Genomic DNA, 23,656 nt, shown 5'->3' on the forward strand with positions numbered 1-23,656 from the left:
GAACAAAACAACTCTATCCATCATATTACCCTTTTGGCCCTGTCATTGGGATGGGTCAGCCTGTTCCTTGTTATCCGTGTGGAAAGCACAATTATGCAAATGTTCTGATAGCTGGTGTCTGGTACCTTTTAGGTATGTCTCTTTTTGCAGCATCAGCCATTTCCTTGCCAGCTTCTGTGAGCAGGGCCTGCCTCTGGCTCACAGCTTAACTTTGCTTTATGTTAGCAAAGTCTTGACCATTACATTATTCAGGCCTTAGGCCTCATACTGAGCCTCTGATACTGTCATAAACAGATAGTTAAGGGTTAATGCCTCTTTTACCTGTAAAGGGTTAAGAAGTTCACCTACCTTGGCTGACACCTGACCAAAGGAACCAAGGAGGGAACAAGATGTTTCAAAAGGAAGGAGGGAAGTTTCCTTTGTTTAATTTTCACTTTCAGCCGGAATAGAAAGGCTCAAGGAACAAGCCTCTTATCAAAGTAGTAAGTTTGAGAAAAGAATAAATAGGTTTATTTTTATTTTCTTTTTGTAACTTGTCTTGGCATTAGGAAAATAATCAAATTTGGGTATTCTTGTGTGTACTAAGGTTTTTGCCCAGGGGAACATCCTGTGTTTTAAATCCCTTGTCTGTGAGATCGGCGTGAATGCTCTCTCCCAAAGGTTTTTTTTTTCTTTTACCTTTCTTTTCTTTAATTAAAAGCCCTTTTAAGAACCTGATTGATTTTTTCCCCTGGGATCTGGATTAACCAGGGATTGGTGGGGGGAAAAAAGGGAGGGGGTATGAGTAATTCTTCCTTGTTTTAAGATCCAAAGAGGTTTAGATCAGTGTTCCCCAGGGAATTGGTGAAGAAGTCTCTCAAAACTACCCAGGGAAGGAAGTTAGTATTTGGGAGTGGTGGTAGCAAAACCAAATCTAAGCTGGTAATTCAGTTTAGGAGTTCACATGCAGGTCCTCATATCTGTACTCTAAAGCCCAGAGTGGGGGTAAAACCTATGAAAGATACCAAGGTTCATATCTCAGTGCCTCCTCTTAATACAGGAGGTTCCTATTTACAAAACAGGTTGTGCAATGTCAGCTCATTCTGTATCTGATATCAGAAAGACTAAAGCAAAGGGCAAGTCTAGCCGATTTTGTGCAATTCCCACTTGCAATTTTTGAGTGTCACATCAGCTGAACAGCTCCATGCCTTTCTGTACTGTCCAAAGAGAGAGTGCTCTTCACAGTCATGGAGGTGCCTAATTTGGGATAGTTTACAAAGAGGAGCACGCTGTCCCCAGTCCCTGCATAGGCTTGCCAAATTGAACGGCAATGCAATGGGAAAGCAAGCGCCTTCCATTGAAGCAAATGACAAAACTTCCTTTTTCTTCAATGGGAATGAGACTACAATGAACCGACACCTGGACACAAATTCGGTTGTTTGGAGTTCCATTCGGGACCTGATTCCTCTCCACAGTCTTGAATCTTGGCCTGTCTCTTTGTTATCTCCTTCTTGATATTTTGCTAACTATTTCATTGTAACTTGGTTAAAATTGAGCTCCTTTCATTCCTCTCAAGATCTCCACTGCATTCTGAGTCACCATTGACAGTACTACCATCCTTCCTGTCACTCAGACTCATCATGAGGGTCATCTTTGACTTTTCACCGTCTCTAGAGCCATGCATCCAAGCTGTATCCAAGTCTTGCCACTTCCTCCTCCCTCGTATTTCCATTATCAGGCCTATTCTTTCAGTCTACATGACTAAAATTCTCTCCGGTGCTTATCTGTATCCTCTCGGACCTTTCTGGCACCCATCTCACTCTCCTGTCTAGTCAAAATGATGTTGCGAAGTCACCTCTTTGACCTGTCACAGTGACAGTGTCAGTCCCCATTTCGAGTCCCATAGAACATGTCATATGCAAGCTTTTTGTTCCGCCTTTATGGGCCTTTCACAACCTAAACCTGCCCCACTTTTCTACTCTTGTATCCAACCCTGCCTCTTCTGCTCTGCCAATGCTGTCAGCCCCTGTCATCCATCAGTTCACCTGTCACAAAACCACCTTCCCATTTTCTTCCATTCTGACTCTTATGCAGGGTCACTCCCTCTAAACTAATCCATAAATCCACTACACTATCCTCCTCCAAGTAGCTCCTTAAAACCAACTTCTTCCGGACACTTATGGTAAGTTGCCAACTGATTACAGCTAAGCAGATGTCTCCAGTAGGAACTTCTTATATTAATCATACTTAATTATATTAAAGACATGAGCCAACTCAAAACCGTCCATCCGTGCACATACTTGGCCTCTGCAAACTCGTGATCTTGTTACTTTTACCCTCATTGTTTATCCCTCATTCTTTTCAGTTGTTGTTACAATTACTTGTTGTGTCTTAGCTTCAATTTTGATGTATGTTCTTCTAGGGAGGAACTGCCTTTTTGCTCTGCATTAGAACAGCTTCAAGCACCAATTGTGGCCTCTAGGTACTTCTGGGAAACAAACAATAAATAAAAGTCTGCCAGGGATTTTTTGTGCATCTGTATTTTTGTCTGAAATGTCATAGGTGCAGCTATGTGGATTGAATATCAATTGGCTTTGAAAAGTAGACAAACAATATGCTTCCAGACAACTATGTAAACATTCTGGTTGGAAACAGTGTTTTCAACAATTCACATGCACATAATGACGTTTAAATTTTCATGAAATTCATCCCTAAATTTATAAGGTGTAAGAGATGGGGATCTCTTTTCTCCTGTAGATATTACATTGTTTTGTGATTGAATGATTACTGCTCCTGAAAGTTAGAACTAAATTAAGACAAACCTAGCACTGAGGCAATCACAGAGCAAAAAGCCAATGAGCGTAGTCTTTGCAACGCATGCTATTGGTGGGACTCAGTCATAAAGCAACATTTAGCATATCTCTTGAGAATAGAATTGAAAAATCATGAAATTGCAGTCGTTGCTGAGATTCTTGAGAAATTCTGTTTCTATTTGTTCTTAGGGCCTTGGCTTACACTGGCACATTTACAGCGCCTGCAACTGGGGTGCTTGGAAAAAACACCCCTGCTGAGCGCTGCAAGATGCAGCGCTGTAAAGTGTCAGTGTAATCAGGGCGGCAGCGCTGGGAACGGGGCTCCGCAGCGCTGCACAGTTACCCCATAGGATGTGGTTTTACAAGCAGCAGCTGGGTGGAGACTCTCTCCCAGTGCTTGCGGCTTGACTACACTCCCACACTCCAAAGTGCTGCCGCTGGCAGCCTCGCGCAGACAGTGCCGGGGCAGCGCTTTTGAATGTTCTCAATGTAGCCAAGCCCTCAGTCTGTTTTCGAAACTCTAACAAATAGTTCGGTAGTGTTAATTACTTAACACTTTTTAGTTAGTTATTTCCCTTGAAGTATCAGGGGGCATTGCCACCTGTCATAAAATACAGCTAGTGTAGGGCATTAAATCCCTCTTTTACCTGTTAAACGGTTAAGAAGAAGAGCTCAAATAACGCTGGTTGGGCACGCTGACCAAAAGGATCCAGTGAGGGGAGAAGATACTTTCAAATCTGTGCGGAAGATTTTTTGTTTTGTGTTCTTTTGTGTTCTTTCCCGTCAGCGAGGAAATCAGGTGCAGGGAAAATACTTCTCCTTAAAGCCATATCTGAACTAAGGGCCTCTAAAATTACAATTTGTAAGTAATAGGAAGGAAATACGTTTGGATTACTCTTCTGTTGTAGCTTGTGAATTTTCCGCCGTAGCTTAGAGGAGGTTTACTCCTGTTTATTTTATATTTATTTATTTGTTTGTTTGTTTTGTTATCCCTGTTTTGTAAGTTTAAAGTTTTTGCCTAGACCATGAGGGGAGAAGCATACTTTCAAATCTGGGAATGCTCTGTGTTTGTAATCTTGGTTACCCCTATAAAGTTATCTTCCATGCCTGATTTTACAGAGGTGATTCTTTACATCTTCTTCTTTAAACAAGTTCTGTCTTTTAAGAATCTGATTTGTTTTTTCAGTGTCCTAAAAGCACAAGGACTGGTCTGTGCGCATCCGATTTGTAACCAATTTGCGTTAGGTATATTATTCTTCAAAGCCTCCACAGGAAAGGGGGTGTGAAGGGGCTTGTGGGGATGCCTTGGGAGAACAGGAACTCCAAAGTGCTATCTTTTCTGAATCTTTGTCTAACTCACTGGTGTTGCAGCATACAGTTCCAAGTTCAAGACAAGGAAGAATTGTGCCTTGGGGGAGTTTTAACTAAGCTGTAGCAGATACAGCTTAGAGGGGTCGTTCCATAGACCAAGTCACAAACAGTACGATATGTACCAGCACAGAGTTCTAAGAGAGGTTGAGAGGGAAACCACAAAGCTAGATAGTCCCTTAATAAACCTTGTTTACTCGAGGCAAGAAGAAGATGCAATGATTGTTTCAGGAGGTTTGGGGAGTGGCAAGAGCAACAACCGCGAACGGATGGTATGTCTGTAGCTGCCAGAACAAAGGGCCGAGCCTACGCTGACAACCAGAGCCCTTGTGTGTAAAGCAAACAGCAGAACCAACTAGCCTGGAGGACCTGGGAGGGACAAAGCACGCTGACAGGGCCACACCACGAACTGGAACCAAAGGAAGGAGGCACTGGTCGTCGACAGGAACATCTGAGAAAGGACCAAACCAGAGCCAAATGACCCGGGAGCTCCATATGGTAGGGGAATATGAGACTTGGGCGTTGTGACATTACATTTTGAATAAAGATGAGAGCGCTGATAGGCGTTCCGATAAAAGTGCGCAGGAGGTTGTAAGCTACTGTGTCGGCTTTGTAGAGAGCCAGACAGAAGAGAGGACATGAACGCGGGCGAGATTGCTCAGGAGCAAAAAGTTCCTGGCACCGAAGAACTCACTGCCCAGAACTTGGAACTTTGCCCAGGAAACTCCAATGCTCTAGCTGTCTGCCCTATTCAGACTGTGATACCACTGGGCCCTTGTAGTTGGAATGTAAACCCAATGAAGTACTGTTCTACCCTACCTAATCTTACCCACCTGTTGGTTTTCTCCATAATCCCCTCCTGTGTGAAAGTATTTCCCTTTCATGAGATTCACGTTGTACTATTCTGGTGCTTGTGTGTGCTTTACCTCCATGGGGATCGTGGAACAGGTATTCCTGGGTAGGAAGGGACACATCTGTACATGCTTGTATGACACACATTTCATGAGCACAGGCGTATACCTGCACGGTTCACCCCCGTCCCTGATACCTGCCCTTTTTGCAGTGTGAGGGAGACCCTGGTGCATGTTTTTGGGAGTGTTCCAGATTGCAGCCCCTTTTCCAGTTCCTCCACAACCTTCTCCTAAGGTTCTGACCACACTTCCCCCCAACACACACACATTTTGATTTATGCACACCCAGTCCATATCCACATGAAATCACTAGATCTCCTCTTGAACCTCCTCCTGGTGCTGGCCAAAGTGGCCATCTATAATGCCAGGAAGAGGATGCTGTACGAGGTGGTGCTCTGTGACTGTGGGGGCTACTTCCGTTCCTCCCTCAATTCACTTGTCCAGGCAGAGTTCCTCCGGGTGGTGTCCCCTGGCTGCCTAGATACCTTTGAGGAGCAGTATCACTATCTGAGTTTCTCTGCTCGGTGTCCCCTTCCGGATCCCTGATTTGGTACCTGTGACCCTCACTCCTGACACTGTTATTCATTAGTTGTCCTCTGTAATTATTTGAAACCTGGGTCAAGTAGCTCCTCCCCTTAGGCTGGGGGAGCAGCCTTCAGACACGGACAGGCTTGCACCTGCCTCCCTCCTGAATTTCAATAGGTTTAGGCCTTCTTGGAGTCCTCATCATTGCACCAGAGGCTGTTCCTGGCAGGAACCGCCAGGACTGAAGACTTTCTGGACTACAACCGGGGGGACTGGATGGATTCCTGGGTGCTAGGTTGGTGCCTGAGGCTCTCCACTCCCTCATACCTCCCAACGTGTACTCCAGGAGGAGATGGCAGGCTTATCACCCATCTATTGAGCTCTCTCTGAGTGGGTCCTGCGGGAGTGTGCTCCCGCCCACCCCTTACCTGTAGCTTTCCAGACCTTTTCACTGGGCCTCTGTCAAGCAAGCGTCCCCCTCCCATACCCCGTGACTCTCTCCACCCTACAACCTGAGCCAGCTGCATGATGTGCAGCCAGTTCATTTCTGAACCGTGCTGAGGAAACATCTGTATACACTCGTACGTCACACATTTAATTCCCTCACCCTAATGTCCTGTCCCGATACTAAGTGGTGGGCCCTTCTGCCATCTCTTGCGGGTGAGGAACCCCATTGGGCCAACCTGTGTCCCACCTTGGTCCTACAGCCCACCAGGGATATCAGTTGGTGGCTCCTTCATGGAGCCATGAGCATAGGCATGTACTTGGCATGGTTCACACTCATCCCTGACACCTGCCCCTTTTGCGGCATGAGGGAGACACTAGCACACATTTATTTTGAGTGTGCCATATTGCAGCACCTTTTCTGGCTCCTTCAGAACTTTCTCATAAGGTTCTGCCTGCACATTTCCAAACACCTCCTGATTTATGCACATCCTGTCATGAGATCCCCTGGCCTACATCCTCTTGGCAAGACCAAAATGGCCATCTATAAAACCATGCTGGATGGAGAGGTGCTCTGTGACTGTGGAACCTATTTCTGTTCCTCCCACCAATCACGTGTCTGGGCAGCGTTCCTCTGGGCCTCATCTTCTGGCTTCCTAGACACCTTTGAGGAGACGTGGATGCTCTCCGGGGTTCTATGCTTGGGGTCACCCTCCACTCCCTGCTTATGGCCCTATGACTTCACTCCTGTCCCTGTTTTCTTAGTTATTGTCCCCCAAAATCATTTGGGTTCTGAGTTTAGCCACTCCTCCCCGTTAGGCTGGGGGAAGGGACTTCAGATGTTACTTATCAGCCCCTGCCCCACAAGCCCCCAGTCTCCCTCCCTTCCGTAACCTGAGCTGGCTGTGCAACCTGCAGCTGGTTCATATCCAAACCATGCCAAGGAGACATCTTTACATGCTCGTGCTCCATTCTTTTCATTTCCTCATCCTCATGTCCTGCCCTGGCCAAGGTGGCAATCTATAAAACCAGGAGGAGGATGCTGTACAGAGAGGTGCTCTGTGAGTGAGGCGCCTATTTCCATTCCTCCCTTCAATCATCAGTCCTGGTAGAGGTCCTCTGGGTGACTTCCACTGGCTCCCAGACACCTTTGAGAAGCAGTGGGCGCTATCTGGGGTTCTCTGCTTGGTGTACCCAACCGATTCCCAGATAATGACCCTATGTTCTCAGTGCTTCCTGTTTTCTTATTATTTGTCCCCGAAATCATTTAGACCCTGGGATTTAGTCACTCATCCCCTTAGGCTGGGGGAAGGGCCTTCAGACATCAGATGTGGGTGGGCTTGTGCCAGCCCTCCTCCCAGAACTTATGAGGTGCAGGCCTTTGTTATAGTCCCCATCAGTGCACCGGAGGTTGGTCCTCACAGGTATCACCAGCATCAGAGATCTCCTGGACTACTACCTGAAGCACTGGGTGGATCCCCTGGCATTTGGCTAGTACATGGGGCTCTCCACCTCTCACACACTGTGGTGTGTACTCCATAAGGTGAGGGCAACCCTGCTGCCCACCTCTCGGGTATTCCTTGGGCAGGTCTAGTGGGAGGGTGATCCCAGTCTGCCTCTCACTCCTTACCCTCTGGACGTTTTCATCGGTCCCCTGCCCCATGAGGCCCCCCTCAGCACGCCTCTGCATAACCCGAGCTGACTGTGTGACTTGCAACAGGTTTATTTTTGAACCGTGCCTAGGGAACGCCTATGCGTGCCTGTGCTCCTTATTTTCATTTTTTCACCCTTATGTGCCACCCTGACACGAAATGGTGAGACCTCCTTCCACCTATTGGTGGTGAGGAAAACTGGTGGGCAAGCCTATATTCCACCTTGGTTCCATGGCCTTCCAGGGATATTAGTTGGTGGGTCCTCCATGGGATCATGAATACAGGCGGGTACTTGGTGCGGGTCACTCCTCTCCCTGTTACCTGGTTATTTTGCAGCATGAGGAAGACTCTGGTACACGTCTATGTGGAGTGCACCAGGTTGGAGCCCCTTTTCTGGCTCGTCCAGAACCTTGTTCTGAAGTTATGGTTATACTTTTCCCTGCACCTCCTGATATAAGCACACCCTGTCCATGGCCCCATGAGACCTCCTAGTCAACCTACTACTTGTGCTGACCAAAGAGGCCATCTATAAAACCAGGAGAGGATGTTGGATGGGGAGGTGCTCTGTGATTGTGGCACCTATTTCCGCTCCTCCCTTCATTCACACATTCAGGCTAAGTTCCTCTGGGCCCCTATATACCTTTGAGGTGCAGTGGGCACTATAACGAGTTCTCTGCTTGGTGTCCCCCTCAGGATTCCTGCTTTTGTCCCTGTAACCCTGACTCTCATTTCTGTTTTATCATTTGTTGTCCCCCATATCCATTTGAGCCCTGGGTTTAGTGACTCCTCCCCTTAGGCTGGAGGAGGAGCCTACAGCTGTGGGGGGGCTTGCACCCACCCACCTTCTTGGAGCTTCAATAGTGCAGGCCTTCATTGGACTCCCCCTTGGTGTGACGGAGATTAGTCCTGGCAGGAACCATGAGAATCAGAGACATCCTGGAGTATGATTGGGTGGGAGTGGGTGGATCCCCTGGAATGCGGCCAGTGCATGAGCTTTTCCACTCCTCATACCCCCGGGAGTGCACTCCAGGAGGTGAGGGCAGCCTTACTGCCCATATCTTGTGTCTTTCTTGAGTGAGTCCTGTGGGAAGGTGCTCTCACTTCTGGCCCTTTGGACCTTGTTATCGGGTTCCTGCCCCACGAACCCCACTCCCACCCGTCCCCTGAATAACCAAGGCAGTTGTGTGACTTGCAGCCAGTTCATTTCCGAACCGCACCTAGGGAACAGCTGAATGCACTTGTGCTCCATATTTCCATTTCCTCACCCGCATGTCCCTCCCTGACACTAAGTGGCAGGACTTTTTATCACCAGTGAAGGGTGAGGAATCCCAGCAGGCCAGCCTGTAATCCACCTTGGTCCCATGGCCCACCAGGGACATCAGCTGGCGGATCTTTCATGGAACTGTGAGGACAGGCACGTATTTAGCATGGTTGACCTTCCCCTCTCCCACACCTGCCCCTTCTGTGGCATCAGGGAAACCCCTGGTACATGTCTACCTTGAATGTGCCACCTTGCAGCCCCTTTTCTGGCTCCTCCAGTTCCTTTTCCTCAGGTTCTGGCTTCACTTTTTCCTGCACCTTCTGATATACGTACACCTCATCCAGGGCCCCATGAAGTCACGAGACCTCATCAACTTCCTCCTGGCACTGGCCCAGGTGTCCATCCACCACACCCGGAGGAGGATGCTGGACTGGGAGGTGCTCTGCGACTGTGGAGCCTATTTCTGCTCCTGCCTTGGCTTACACATATAGGCAGAGTTTCTCTGGGCCGAGTTTGCTGGCTCCCTAGACACCTCCGAAGGGCAGTGGGTGCTGTCTGGGGTTCTCTCCTTGGCGTCCCCTTCTGGATCCCGCTTTTGAAACTGTAACCCTTCCTGCTGTCCCTGTTTTCTCATTACTTCTCCTCAGTATTTTTTTGAGCCCTGTGTTCAGTAGCTCCTCCCCTTAGGCTGGAGCTCTGAACCCGCCCCTCAGAGGGTCACGCATTAACCCAGAAGTATAAAGACTTGCCCTCAGAGCTTAGTAGAGGACCAGCTGCCAGGGAGGTCAGATGCCTCCAGCCTAGCCTGCAATTGGGAAACCCCCACGGCCTAAGGTGCCCGCTACCCGGAGGAGTTGCCAGACCTTCCCTGTGCTCACTACCCAGAGGAGCTGCTGGGCCTCCTTGTAATTTTCACTCCCAGCACTGGGACTTTCCCAACACCTTTTTCCTAGAGGGCTGTGATCTCCCAGCAGCTTTTCCTTTGCTGTATCTTACCCACCCAGGAAATTGCTTCCTCCTCCCTTTTCCCAGGTGAGTCTTTAGCATTTTCACTGACACTCAAATCTTTAGTAGGTTTCCCATCCTGTCTTAAAGAGACAGAGTTAGTTTTCACAAGTACATCAGAAACAGCATTTTGCAAAAGTGGGACATGGATTGGGGTACCCTCTGTTACCCCTCTCTGTCTGCGAGAGGTCAGCTGTATGGCTGCTCCCCTGCAGGAGGACAGTTACACAGATCCCTCTTAAAACCTGAGCCACGGGTTGGGAGCACAGACACTGACCCAGCAAATCTATCCTGAGCGCCCCCCGCTCCCCATGTAATCAGTTAGGAGATATTCCTGTACTCCCACCAATTCTTTGTTGGTTTTCTCCTTTGGGCTCCTCTCTAAGACATACACCTCTGTGTTCTCTACAATGGGATTTTTCCCCTGGTCAGCTGTGAAGGGCTCACAGCTAACAGCTGGAACAGATCTTTCACTGGCAAGCACTACACCCTCCTCCCTCTCTGAGTTGGGTTTGCTGCCAGCTACAGAGGCCATGGAACCCTCACCCACCTCAGTGGTCTCTAGGATTATATCACCCTCCTCCGGTCTTCTCTCTAGGACACATCTCCCTGTGCCCCCTAGAGTGAGGTCTGTCCCTCACTTAACTGCAACCTGCTGGCAGTCAGCAATCTGGACAGTTTCCTCTCTGACAGGAAACACACTCCTTTACCGCTTGGAGGAGACACTGCCTTTAGCTAGTGGGCAGGACCTGGTCTCAACCACACCCACCTCTGGAAGCCTACTGCTTCCTACTGCTGCAGAGAAATTAAAGAGACACTCCCTCCTTCCTTCAGCAGTTCCTGGGACTTCACCTTTTCCCTCTGGGGTTCCAGTGTAACATTTCTCCTTCAGAGCCCAAGCTACACAGAACAAATCATTCCTCAGTAACAAAGCAATCAAGTTAACATTTACCACCACCACAGAAAATACAGTTCCCTTTACATGGGCACTTTAGCCAAAGGCACAAGGATTTTGTAACCCCCCACTAATAAAAGTTCTGCCATCTGTCCTGGCAATAAGTCACTTTCCTGGACAAATCTCCTTCTAAACATAGAAATTTCTGCCCATGTCTTCTCACCCCAGATGTTCTCTGCCATTAATCCTGACAGCCTTTATGTGCTTCATGTCTGGCTGGGCAGAGGCTACTTTTACAACCCCTGTATGATAAGCGGCAATTGCCTGAGGTGTTTCTGTGCTCAGGGTAGCAGCATTCCTGTGAGTTGCTCACTGCCTGTTCCCTCCACCCCCAGCACAGGACATTTATTCCTCAGGTGCTCAGTGGAATTACAGTGATAGCATCTTCTGGGCTCCTCTGTTTTTACAGGGATTTGGGAGGAGAGCAAGTGGGATGGATTTGGGCGGTGACTGTCTAGCCTCCGAGCCACCTTCTTTCTTCCCAGGGGTAAAATGGGAACTCTGCTTCCCACCATGTTTAAACCCCTCTGCCTGTGGTTTGTTTGCAATAAATGTGTGCGTTTGCTCAAACTGATCAGCTACAGTACTCAGTTCTTCCACAGTTTTCACTTTTTAGTCCCATAAACACCGTTTTACATCATCTTTACGTATACTCAGGAAATGTTATTGAGCAAAAAAGTCACACATTCCCTCAAAGCTTGTAACACCTTCTTTTACCCACTTATCCATCAAATCTTTCATCTGGTTTACATATGCCACATTAGCCATCCCAACACCCCTCTTATGGCTTCTAAATTTTACTCTACATGTTTCAGGTATAATCTGAATCTGTTTCAAAACCATTTATTTGTTTTTACCATAATCTGAAGCATTCTCAATTGACATCTTATTGAATATATCCAGAGCTATGCCAACCACTTTGGCAAAATGGGCATCTTTTGATCCTCAGGAATCTGGTGAAGTACTCACGACCTCTAAAAGGTGAAGACATATTCAGCAATGTCCCCTGTCTCGCTGTATGCAGGACACAAATGTTCCCATTTGTGGATTTTTGAAGAAGTGGGACTCATTGGAACATGGGGGCTCTGGTTCTGCTTGTCTAGCTTGTCCAGTTAGTACTTCCTCTCTCTTTCCTTCTCCTCCGTATCTTTGGCTTGTAGTTCCATGGCTCTTTGGTGTGCAGCTTCTTGTCTGGCATTCTCTGCCTCAATTTCCAGTCCTTTGAATTCCATAAATCTGATGTGTTCTTTCCCCCTCTCTTCTGCACAGCTCCAGCTTCTTACTAGTTTCACTTTCACTCATTTTCCTGTTTTTCTGTCCCTACTTCCTGTGCCCAAAAATAAACTGGTAACCTCTTTGACTGATTTCCAGCCACCACACTTAAATCTCCCTTAAAATCGCCTCTAGTGTATGAAGTGCAAATCTCACTCAGAACAAAGGATTTACCATCAGTACCAAATTCTTTGCTATAATGTTTACCATTAGCAACAAACTTTGCATCATGAGAATCAACAATACCAGCAAATCTTTTATTATGGGTTTAGTAGGAAGAGAGTCTAAGAGACATAAGCCTTTGTGTCAGAGGCCTGGTTTGTGGCCTGAGGCCTTGGCTAAAGCAGTAGTCAAAGCTTTACTGATATAAAGCAAAGACAAGCTGTGAGCAAGAGGCAGGACCTGCTCACAGAATCTGCCAAGAACAGGGCTGATATTGCAGAAATACACATTTTTCAGAAGTGCCAGGCAGAGTACTCACACAAACACATTCCAATATCAAGTGCTACCAGAACATCCTGCTATCAAGGATGGTACAAAAACATTCCCCAAAGATAACAGGAACACACTGATCCTCCTAAAAGATAAGGTCAGGATAACAGTATATAATAAAGATGTTTTAATCAAACCAACATGTGCAACTTGATGGGTAATAATGAGCTACATCGGGGGCAATAACTATGCCAGAGGCAGTATGTAACTTTTTTTGTATAAGGGTATAAAAATGTATCTCAGAGGGAGAATCTTTGTCTGGCTTAGAGAGGAACGGAAAGTCCTGCCATTCACTGAGCTGGTCTGTTGTTACAGGCATACATGGATTAGTGGTCCAGTAGAGTCTGTGGGATACTAATACTGTGTTTTGTCAACAATAAACCTTACTGGGCGCCTTTGTCCCTTCGCAGATCTTGTGGTCATTGGGTGGTTTGCTGGGGCAGCACACAGAGTGAACACACACATGCAGGCAAACATCAAACAACATCTAAACACACCGGTGACCCATGATCGCTGATCTGGTAACTAAGCGAGCTGTCTTCTATAGGAATCACAGTGTAACATGACAGAAAGCCATGGGCTAGGAAACTCCCTTATTTCCTCAATGCAAATCCCCACAGAGTTTGATGAAATTTGAACCCACTGAATTGCCAGCAAGGGCAGGCCCATATGAATTTAAAAAAGAAAGTGAGGAAACAGGGACAGATGTGTCATTCTGGGGGGAGTTCTCCTCCTCTTTCTGCCTGTGAATGACGTGACCCCCCCTGGAAGGACTGGCCAATGCCAGGAACATTTGCCAGGATTCCTTTAGCCTGAAAGAAGAGAGGAGCCTTCATCCACTCCCTCTATAAGGCTCCAATCCCAGGCCATAGGCAGCGTCAGCAGCCTGGGTTCCCTGCCAAAGCACAAACACCCACAATTGGCCCACTTCCTCTCTCTGTGGTCATTTCCTTTGTCCCACAAATCTGTCTGGAGGACACAACCCTGGGAACAGGATAGCACAGCCCCTGTGATTTCCCTCCTCAGTCTCCAAGGGTCAGTACATCCTATTACACATCTTCCTAATGTCTTTTTATTTTTTCCTTTTAAAAGCAAATTGGTGCATTTCTGTCTCTTTATATGACTCCTGGCCCTGCTGAGTGCAGGTGATTGGAAGCACCTTCTCTCACCATTTCTATTTCCAATCTATCCTTCTACAGATGAACTGACCCAACTGAATGCAGGATTTGCGATAAAGGAAAGACAGACATTTCTGAGAAATAGTGATGTATTCTGTGTGTGTTCAGGTACTGATTTCACTGAGGGTTCATCAAGAGAACATTTCTGGCTTCTCCACTTGTCAGTTCTCAGCTCAGCATCAATTTTAAACTATATTTGTAGATTTTCATGGAAATAACCATGCCACTGTGTGAACATGATCATTTTTACTGGGGTTTTAAGTAACAACTCAGTGACTTTTTACTTGTTGTAGCCTTATTGATTTAGTGGAAACCCAGATTTTTATTAACTCTCTTCTTGTCATTATTTTCTATAGAATTCAGTTCTAGTCCTAGCAGAAATATTCATCCTCTGCATTTATTGCTAATTGGGAAATCTTTTCACAGTTTGTTCAGTTTCAGGTGTGAATTACTCAGGGAGAATTTCCCATTTATCTCCTTGGATTGAATGAAAGTTTCAAATCTGAATTCGCTTCAGGAACAACCATGTTGCTCATCTCAGAATGTCTCTACCCGGTTTCTCACGTTTACCACATGCCTGATGTGTAAAGCCAGCCTGCTATCAAACAGCCGGCCATACCCAGAGGTGGCCTTCCCTTGTTTCTTGGTTTGTTTAATCTCAGCCTCTCCCTGTGTTTTTCATTTGGCAAGAAAAACATCCACTAAGGGGAAGACTTTCAGAAAGGATTTAATATGAAAAAGGCACAAAGTCAAGCTGAAGAAATTATAGACATGAAAAAGCAGGAAAGTTCCACCCCTTCCAAACAATGGAAAATTATACAAAGAAAGCTTTTGAACCTTTTCCCACTCGCTCTTATAATTCCTAGCAGACTTTCACACAAATCTATAACACACCTGCTTTGCTATCAACCAGGACAGTGACTTTCTCTGGGCATAATTTTGAGAGAAAGAGGTTGAAGCATTTCTCATCATGGGTTATTTGTCCATCAAATTGTTAAGAAATTAGGAACCACCCACAGTCACCATGTCCCACATCATCAATAACCTGTGTCTCCAGGAGGCAGGGATGGATTTCCTTCTCCATCCCAGAGACAACTTCACTCCTTAGCAAGTGCCGACTCAACCCTGAAAACACCAAGGGAGACACATACAGTCAGTGATCCATTCATGGTTATGTGCAGCTGCAGAGCAACGTGGAGTGCACTAATAGCAGTGGTTCTCAAATTATTTGATTGTGGCCCCTTTCATGTATCCTAGAGTAGCTGACACCTCCTCTCCCGCCGCACAAGTACATGTACCAATTTTAAAAAAAATCAACATGCAACTCTCACTAAATAGGAAAAGCAGTAGGCGACTGAGTCAAAAAGACCATATAAAGCATATAACTCTCCAGCACCCAGCTCAAAGGCAGCACTGCTGCCAGCAGCAGAGACAAACGTTAAACAGCAGCAACACCCAGACCATAACATTCCTTTACTTCTGCGCTGCTGCCTGGTGGCAGTGCGCTGTTCAAGGTGTCACCCCACTCTGAACTTAGTGTAAGATGTGGGGACCTGCATGAGATAATCCTAAGCTATTTACAGCTTAGGTAAAACCTGTACTCCTCTGCCACACCAAATGATTTAAAATATAACAGGGAAAGGAACCATTGGGAGTTCCTCTTCCCCCAATATCTCCATCCCAAGTTCCTATAACCTTCTCTGTAAGAGACTTCTTCGCCAATTCTCTAATACTCCACTACTTTTAAGAAATGTTAGCTGGTGGAATCCTGATCTTTCCACATGGCACAACTTACTGAACAGCCAAAGACTGATTTCCCCTCCTCCTTTTTTTATATCTATCTTTTCATTGGTCCTTTTGGTCAGGTGTCACTAGGTTATGTGAGCTCTTAACCTTTAGAATAAAAGAAGATTTAACCCTTAACTGTCCTGTTACGACAGCTGCCTTTAAAACTGGGACAGACAGGAGCCACCGCTCCCTCTGGCTCTCAAGCCGCCCTAGGAATTATATCTGTGCTGCCCAGTCTGAGACCTGTTCTACAGTACGAGATGGGAATATTCCCCCTCAGTCTTGGGTCTGGAGCCCTGAGATAATTCTGTTGGTCTGTATAAAAAGTCTTTTGATAAATTAGTACTGATGTATAGGCTTATAGATTTAATGCAACAGCTGTAATGCAAAAAAACTACAGGTCAAACATCCTGTATGGCCGCTAAGGCAAACTCAGCACATTGTGACCCTTACTCAGAAAGTGATAACAAGACAAATACTACGCAGATGTCTGGAGACCTTTAACTGAACCAATACCAGGAAAGGGGGAAAAAGGGGTTTTTGCCACAACATCTAACAAGTACACACAAATGCGTACATACCTGTCATTCATGGCACATAAATGTTAACTTGTGAGGCAGTGTACCCTAACAGGTTTCGTGGGGAAGATGAAATTGGGGCACAGGAAGAGGATTATCGACACAATGCTCTGTAAAAAGGTGAGACAGCTCACCATCAGGGAGGCGATACACCACTATCTGCTGCTCGTCTACTCTTCATCTCCTCCACCCTCACTCCGTATCGATGCAACCTCTACGAAGGCTATTAACTAATATAGGCGTACTATATTTTTTTCAAACTGTAAGTAAAAGAGGATCCTAATTTTCCTTCTGCTTCAATTCTACCCTAGAGAAGCATTTAGCATGATAGTGTAAACCAGAACGCGAGAAGATCTATAAATACTCCCCTCTGTCAGAGGTGGTGCAAAAGCTCAAGGTGCTGGCTGCACACACAGAGTGAGCTATATAACAGAAGTATTGTCAAAATAATTCTTTAAAGAACTGTGCTATTGTAACTTTGTCTAATTGAACGTTATAACATTGCTTTATATTTCATTGAGTTACATAAAGTGTCTTTATGACTATATCTGTCTCAGTGAAAGTTCCTGTCATATAGCCCGAAGTTCCTTTTAAAATGCTGTTAAGCCTGAGTTGCAGGATGAACTTTATCTTCTGATCAAATCTATATTGGTGAGCCAAACCCACACTATTAATATCAAATATTTGTATTCAATATTGAATTAATTAAAATTAATAAATAAAATTAAATTAAGTGGATAAATACACCAACCCTACTACCACTCAAATCAGGCCTCGGTCTATGACAAGTTCTATCTCATCATCTCTATACATAGTCTGGAGAGTAAATCTTTGGTTTCCAGACCAGGTAAAGTGCCAGTGCCAGCTGACTACTTGATCACTGCATGGTACAAAACCCAGCACTAACATGTTCAAGGTAGCCGGCTAGTTAAGGAGTAATTATAACTCACATCTGGCCCGGCAATTGGACTTAGCATATTATCTTCTTATCAAGTATAATCAATGCATTCATCAGCATTGATCTTCTCTGGCGGCGCGTGAGGTGTCTCTGCTCATGGAGCACAATGGGGAAGAGAGGAGGAAATATGGCCTAAGGACAATGGGCAAAGCCCATCCCAGATTTTACAGGACGTGTCATGGGCTCTTTAACACTGGTGCAGCAGTAACAGGACTTTGGTGTTTAGGATTCTGCCCAAAAGATACACACACAGTGAACTGGTGGGAATCGAGCACATCCAGGGTGTGGCAGCCACATAAGGATTGGAACCTAGAGGCAGAAAGATCCTAGGTATCTTGATAGTTTGACCATGAAGTACCACACAGGAGGGACTCTGCTGTTCCTCTTCCCATGGCAGGAACTGAAGCCTCTGCTTTGAGGGAATGGAGAGATGAGAGAAGGAGAGTTTGTCTCACAAGCGTTGGGTTGGCCAGGGCTGTTCCCTCGCTGCGTAGCCACATTTCCAGCCCTCCCATTCTGCAGAGACAGTGTGAAGTGCAAACAGTTCTCCACTCACCTGTCTGTGAATCCCTGTCCCTGTCATTCGCCCCAGTGTCTTCCTCATCATTCTGCCTCAAAGCAAGGTCACCTTCAGTGTCAGACAATTCTCTGGCATCATCATAACCATCCCCTGGGACATCTCCAGGCATGGCAGGGGCATCTGACGTGAAGATGTGAAGTAATTAAGAGAATATTCACAGTGAAGGTAGAAATAAACTACAAGCTTCAGATGCACCAGCCTCACTGGTCCCTGGGGATTTCTTAGCACTTAACTTCCACCCACAGGGTGGTAAGAGGAGCCCCCCATGGAACCCTCACATTGAGGGGTTTTACAGATCACATTGATCTGATACATTTCAGTAGCTGGTTGAGTGGATCCTAGAGCTCCCAGATGACGAGGTGAAGGGGGAGTTCTAGAAAGAGGTGACGAGGATCTAGTCCAGAGGTATTGCTCCACAAACCATTTGGTTACAAATGTAAATGACTTGGAATTGTCTAGAGTTTGTTCCTGGCTTCCTAAACTGGACATTATTTTAATATGTCTTTTCAATCCTTTCTCCTGATAAAGTTTACCCCATAAACTGCCATCAGTCTTGAATGTACGGACACCACTGGGAGCTGAGCCAGCTAATAAGGTGGGACATGGGCCCTTGGGTGTAAAATCTCTGTCCCATCCATCCCCCTGTCACAGCATGTCTGACACAGATGTATAGAAGCTGCCATAGTTGCATGCCAGGAACGGCTGGCAGGGAACATTGCCGCTATGTAAAGGTCTCTGCTTTGGTGCATTATGTTTACAAATAGTGAGTAACCCTAGTGCTCATGGCAGTGACAGTCACAGGTCAGTGACCTGAGCCAAGTACCGCCTGGGCAGCTCCTGAGTGAACTGCTCCTTCCGTTCCTGCAATGGGCCTCTCTCATGACCTAGGATCTCACACGCTTCCCTACCCCTGGGCCTCCACACAGCTCTTGTAATCCACCTGCTCAGCTCCCCCATTGTTACACCAATAGACAATACTGGTGAGTGAACTTTGTGGCTTTCTTAACAAACCATTATTGTCTCTACTGGGAAATACAGTTAGTTTTTCAACAGGATGATGGTGCTTCCAGGAGGCAGATTCACTGCTCACCTCGGCTATCTGGAGTCTGGGGCACATCGTTCAAGGCAGGCTCCTCCACATTATCGTAATCAAACTGAGACCCTCTCCAGGAAACTCCCTCTGGAACAGTAAACACCACACTCAGCCCCTGGCACCAGCAGCATCTCTTCAGCGCAGGTGGCCCTTATAAATAGAGCTGTGTATCATGGCATATGAGAGGGGAAGTCGCAGGGGGCCCATAGTGAGAAGGCACAAGTCAGAGAATGACAGTAAAACAGGAGTCGCAGAAATAACTAGTGGCCAATCCTATCCCTGCAGAATTCAACAACAGCTCTTTTATGTGTTTCAGTGGGAGCAGGATCTGGGCTTGTGCTGAGATAACAGGTTGAGACACAGCCCTGGCCAGGCCAGAGCTGGCCTGTGTGAATCCAGGTGATCTCTGCAGACAGGTTTGAATTTTCCTGTTATCCTGGGGAGGGGGAACCTCCCCTCTGCAGGAATTAAAGCTCCCGCTGGGAGGTCACTGGCCTGATCCTTTGTGAGCTCCTGCTCTCCACTAGCCTCTCAGGCAGCCCAGGGCTCAGCTTGGCAGGGTTCCAGCTTCTCAGCAGAACTGGTTCATCTGCTCAGTGTCTCCTCCCCAGCCACAAGCTAAACTCCCAAAGGGCCCAAATCATGGACTCCCTTGAGAGCAGCTGGGGTAGAAATGCCGCCTCGTTTACAATTAGAGATGGGCCCAGGCCAGGATGTTCAGATCCAGGGTTTTGCTTCAACCTATTGTAGTGACAGGTGCCAGTCCCAAAACTGAGATCCAGAACTGGGGTCAGAATCTGCAAATCCCCCTTCCCTAAAGTTCTGGTGGGTTCGGATCAGTGATTTGGGCTGAGCCCATCTGTGAATATAACATAGGACAACCTTCCTGCTCTCTCTCTCAGGGATGAGAGGGGAGCCCTGCTGGACACTGACGCCTTCCACCCAAAGAGACTGACCCGTCTCCTCCAGCTCCTCACCTGGAGAGGTCACTGGGAGCCACTCCGAGGGGTGTGGGCTTAGGAGATGGTCACATGTTTCCATCCTGAGATTCTGACAGAAATCCTGTTCAATGGGATTAGACCCGACTGTGTAAAATGGGAACCATGTGAGGGGAAATGGCTGCGGTTGCAGAAAGTGTCATAGAAATTCTGTTCCCTGCTCAGATTTGAGTCTCTCAGCTTGAGTCTGCCCCTCCCCCATTACCTTGTTCTGATCCAGGATCATTTTCCCCCTCGCTGTCCCCGGTGTAATACTGCAGCTTTGCCACTGAGTCATCTGAATAGGAGACTGGAGAAACAAGAATCAGAAATTCATCACAATGAGAACAGCAGGACTGTGGGACTGGGGACACAACCAGGGCTTGGAGCAGGATTTCTGGTCTCAGTCTATTCCTTCCTCTGCAGGAGATGGTGACTCACAGCGACTCTGAGCGGGGAGAGGCTGACACAGACTCCCCAAGAGAAATCTCCATGTTACTGTGGTAAATGTGACTGAGGGGATGATACAATCTGATCTGAAATATACTGGGGTGAGTGAAGGGCACGTCTCTGGCTGCTGGTCCAGGGAAGTTCCACAATGGTCCTGGCCTCCTCAGCCACAGAGGGGACTCCTCCTTCTTAAGGGTAAATACCCACCTCCCCCATGAATCAGTCGATCAGCTCTCCACAGTGTTTCCAGATTAGGCCAAGACAGGTCCAGAGGAGAGTCTGTGATTCACTGTAACCATTTTGTCAGTGGTGCTGGGGGATGCCGTGAGCATGTTCCCAGAGCCCCACTACAGCACAGCCCTTGGGTAGGATGTTCCCATCAGACATTGAGACAAAATGGCAGAAAGAATAAAAGGGCCGTGACTCAAAGTCATGTGGCTCTCCTGGGCTGATCTCTCTGCTCCGGGGCAGGAAGAAGCCGACCCACCAAACCGGTGGCTGTGGTGGGAGGGGGGCACAGAACATTCCCTGCTCGAAAGCTCCAGAAAATTTTCAAACGATAGTTTAGCCTGGCCCTAGACAGTCACTTTCCTGACCCCTCACTGGTTACACTCCAAGGCTGCAGGACAGGCAGAGTGACATTAACTGCCCCTAGAACAGGGACATTCAGTGTATGGTGGGAAGGAAGCCCATCTACCTCTGTCTACATGAGTAACTGCGGGTCTCACCACAGACCCAGCTCTCACAGCTAGAGCTTGGCAAAAAACAAACAAACAAATAAACAAACAGATGGTTTGGTTCTCAGCCATTGGGGATGGGGATGCAAAAAACCAAACAAAACAAAAAACCAACCCAACCCAACAACATTGTTTTGTGTTGAGCCAAAAATGACACTTTTTTTTTGGTAATTTTTGCCAAATTGAAAAGTAAGATAAATAGTTTAATGTTCAATGAAACCATTTGGTGTTCTTTTGGACATTAGTTAATTTTTGTTTGTTTGTTTTTATAGAGAAAATTACAGGAAATTTCTAATGGAAAAATACCATCGGATTGAAAAAAAACCAAAATGTTTTCTTTAGAAAATGCTGAAATGTAATGAATTGTTCTGTGCTTATTTGGAACAATTGGGTGAAATTGACAGGAATTTGTGAAAGGTTTTGGTGTATCTGAAGCCGCATTTTCACCAAACATTTTGTAATGAAGACTTGTGTCCAGCGCCAATGAGAAGCTCAAGGGCTGACGCTGCAGTGATTTAACCCTGGGCCAGGGCCTCAGAGGGAAAGGGCATTAGCTAGCTGCTCCTTGTTAAGAGTGACAGTTTTCAGAGTGGTAGCCATGTTAGTCTGTATCAGCAAAAAGAACAGGAGTACTTGTGGCACCTTAGGGACTAACAAATTTATTTGGGCATCTGATGAAGTGGGTTTTAGCCCACGAAAGCTTATGCTCAAATAAATTTATTAGTTTCTAAGGTGTTACAAGTACTCTGCATTGTTTTTGTTAAGAGTGAGACATACAGACCTGAGTGACTGAACATCTCCTGCTTCTCTCTCATCAGGTTATAATCAATCTCCTCGTACAGAGCCTCAGAGAAGGGATCCAAGGGTCTTCTGGAGCCTGAAAACAAAGGGCAGGGTTTGCATAGGGTCATTGAAACCAGACATGAGAAACACTATGGATCATTCAGCCCCTCCCCCTGGGCCCAGTGCGAGCCTTAAGCTACAGCACATTCCCAGTGCTGGAATTGAAATGAGCCAGGGGACATGGTTTCTTTCCACAACAGCCCTTTGATGATGGTTCACAGGGCTAGTTTGCTGTCAGGAAACTTCATCACATTCATCTTAAATGTTCCTTTTTTAATCTCATCCCAGTATTCCGGGCTATTCCCCTTTGGAGCAGCTTAAATAATTCTTCCCCCACACTGGTTTTTATCTGCAAAATGATGATAACACTTTTTTCCCCATAGAGTTTAAGGCCAGACGGGACCATTAGAACATCTACTCTGATCTCCTGTATAACACAGGCCACTGCATTTCACCCAGATACCCCTAGGTTTGAGCCCAAAGATGCACTTAGACAAAAGCATTTCAGTCCTCAGCAGAATAAGCTCTTGTGTGCCACAGGCAGAAAGCAGTAGGGAATAAGGTACCACCAATGTCCCAGGCCCCTGCAATGGCAGGGAACTGACTAGGTGAGAGATGCCTAGATAATCCTGGCAGGTGATCCATGCTCCATGGCTCAGAGAAAAATGAAAATCCCCTAAGGTCCCTTTTTGACAATCTGACCTGGGGGAAAATTCCTTCCTGACCCCAAATCTGACAATTGGTTTGACCCTGAGCATGTGGAAAAGACAAACCTGCCAGATATCTTAGAAAGAGGTTTCTCTATAGCACCTCAGAGGACCTGTCCAGCCCACCCAGTGTCACATCTCCATTTGTAGCTAATGTCTGATGCTTCAGAGGAGGACAAGAAACAAAACACAAATATGTGGGCTTCCCAGAATTCCTTCCTGACTCCTGCGTGTGACCGGCTGAAGCCCTGAAGCATGAGATCCGATTATAGGCATTGTCTTACTGGAAAGTTGTTAATGTTACATATATGTTGATGGCAATCCCATTCTCCATCTTCTTGCCAAGGAGCTGGTAGCTAATGTTTGTGTAGTATGCTGTAAATGTAAAATCCCCTACAAGTGCTAGGTTTGAGCATAATACATTATAATGCTCCTTTCCAGCATTTCTCCGTCCTCAGATTGTCTCTTCTACTGGATCACTCTCTTCACAACTATTTACCAGAGCTCGATTTTTATATACTTTTTTTTTTCCTGACAATATTTCCAATTTCCCTAGGTCCCTTTTTCATGATGTCTCTCCTTGTGATATTCAGAATCCATTCTTGTGGTAGATACTGCAAACCCAGGCAGGAGTGGCTCTAGGCACCAGCAAAGCAAGCAGCTGCTAGGGGCAGCCCATTTTCAGGGGCGGCAGCTGGCAGGGATCCAGCCTGGGAGCTGAGAAACAACAGGGGACTCTGGGAGCTGTAGTTCCTTGGTTAGCTCCCTGAAGGGCCGGCTCTAGGTTTTTTGCTGCCCGAATCAAAAAAAAATTTGGCTGCCCCCCGTCCCAGCCCTGGGCTCTCCCCACCCCTCACCCCCTGCCACTCCAGCACTGGGCTTCCCCCTTTCCCCTCCACCAGTGCCCTCCGCCCACCCCACTGCTGCTCCAGCCTTGGGCTCCCCGCTTTGGGTTGGAGAAAGGATGGGGGGGTTCAGAGGGGCAGTCAAGGAACAGGAAGAAGGGGGACTGGATGGGGTGGAGGTTCGGGGGGGCAGTCAGGGGACAGGCAGCAGTTGGATAGGCATGGGAGTCCCAGGGGTTTTTCAG

The 23,656-nt window shown here is 46.8% G+C and overlaps 1 protein-coding gene across 1 annotated transcript in view; it reads right to left on the minus strand.

Moving 5' to 3' along the window:
* The window catches only part of LOC142046278 (uncharacterized), a 117,403-nt gene that overhangs the window by 89,147 nt on the left and 4,600 nt on the right, over positions 1-23,656 (minus strand). The window contains exons 2-5 of the mRNA XM_075062101.1: positions 21,798-21,893; positions 20,056-20,139; positions 18,850-18,939; positions 17,736-17,879 (exon numbers count right to left, since the gene is read on the minus strand). Coding sequence (XP_074918202.1) covers positions 17,736-17,879; positions 18,850-18,939; positions 20,056-20,139; positions 21,798-21,893 — 414 coding nt within the window. The remainder of the gene's footprint in view (positions 1-17,735; positions 17,880-18,849; positions 18,940-20,055; positions 20,140-21,797; positions 21,894-23,656) is intronic.

This window comes from Chelonoidis abingdonii, chromosome 1 (genome assembly GCF_003597395.2).
Source record: "Chelonoidis abingdonii isolate Lonesome George chromosome 1, CheloAbing_2.0, whole genome shotgun sequence".
Classification (NCBI taxonomy): Eukaryota; Metazoa; Chordata; order Testudines; family Testudinidae; genus Chelonoidis; species Chelonoidis abingdonii.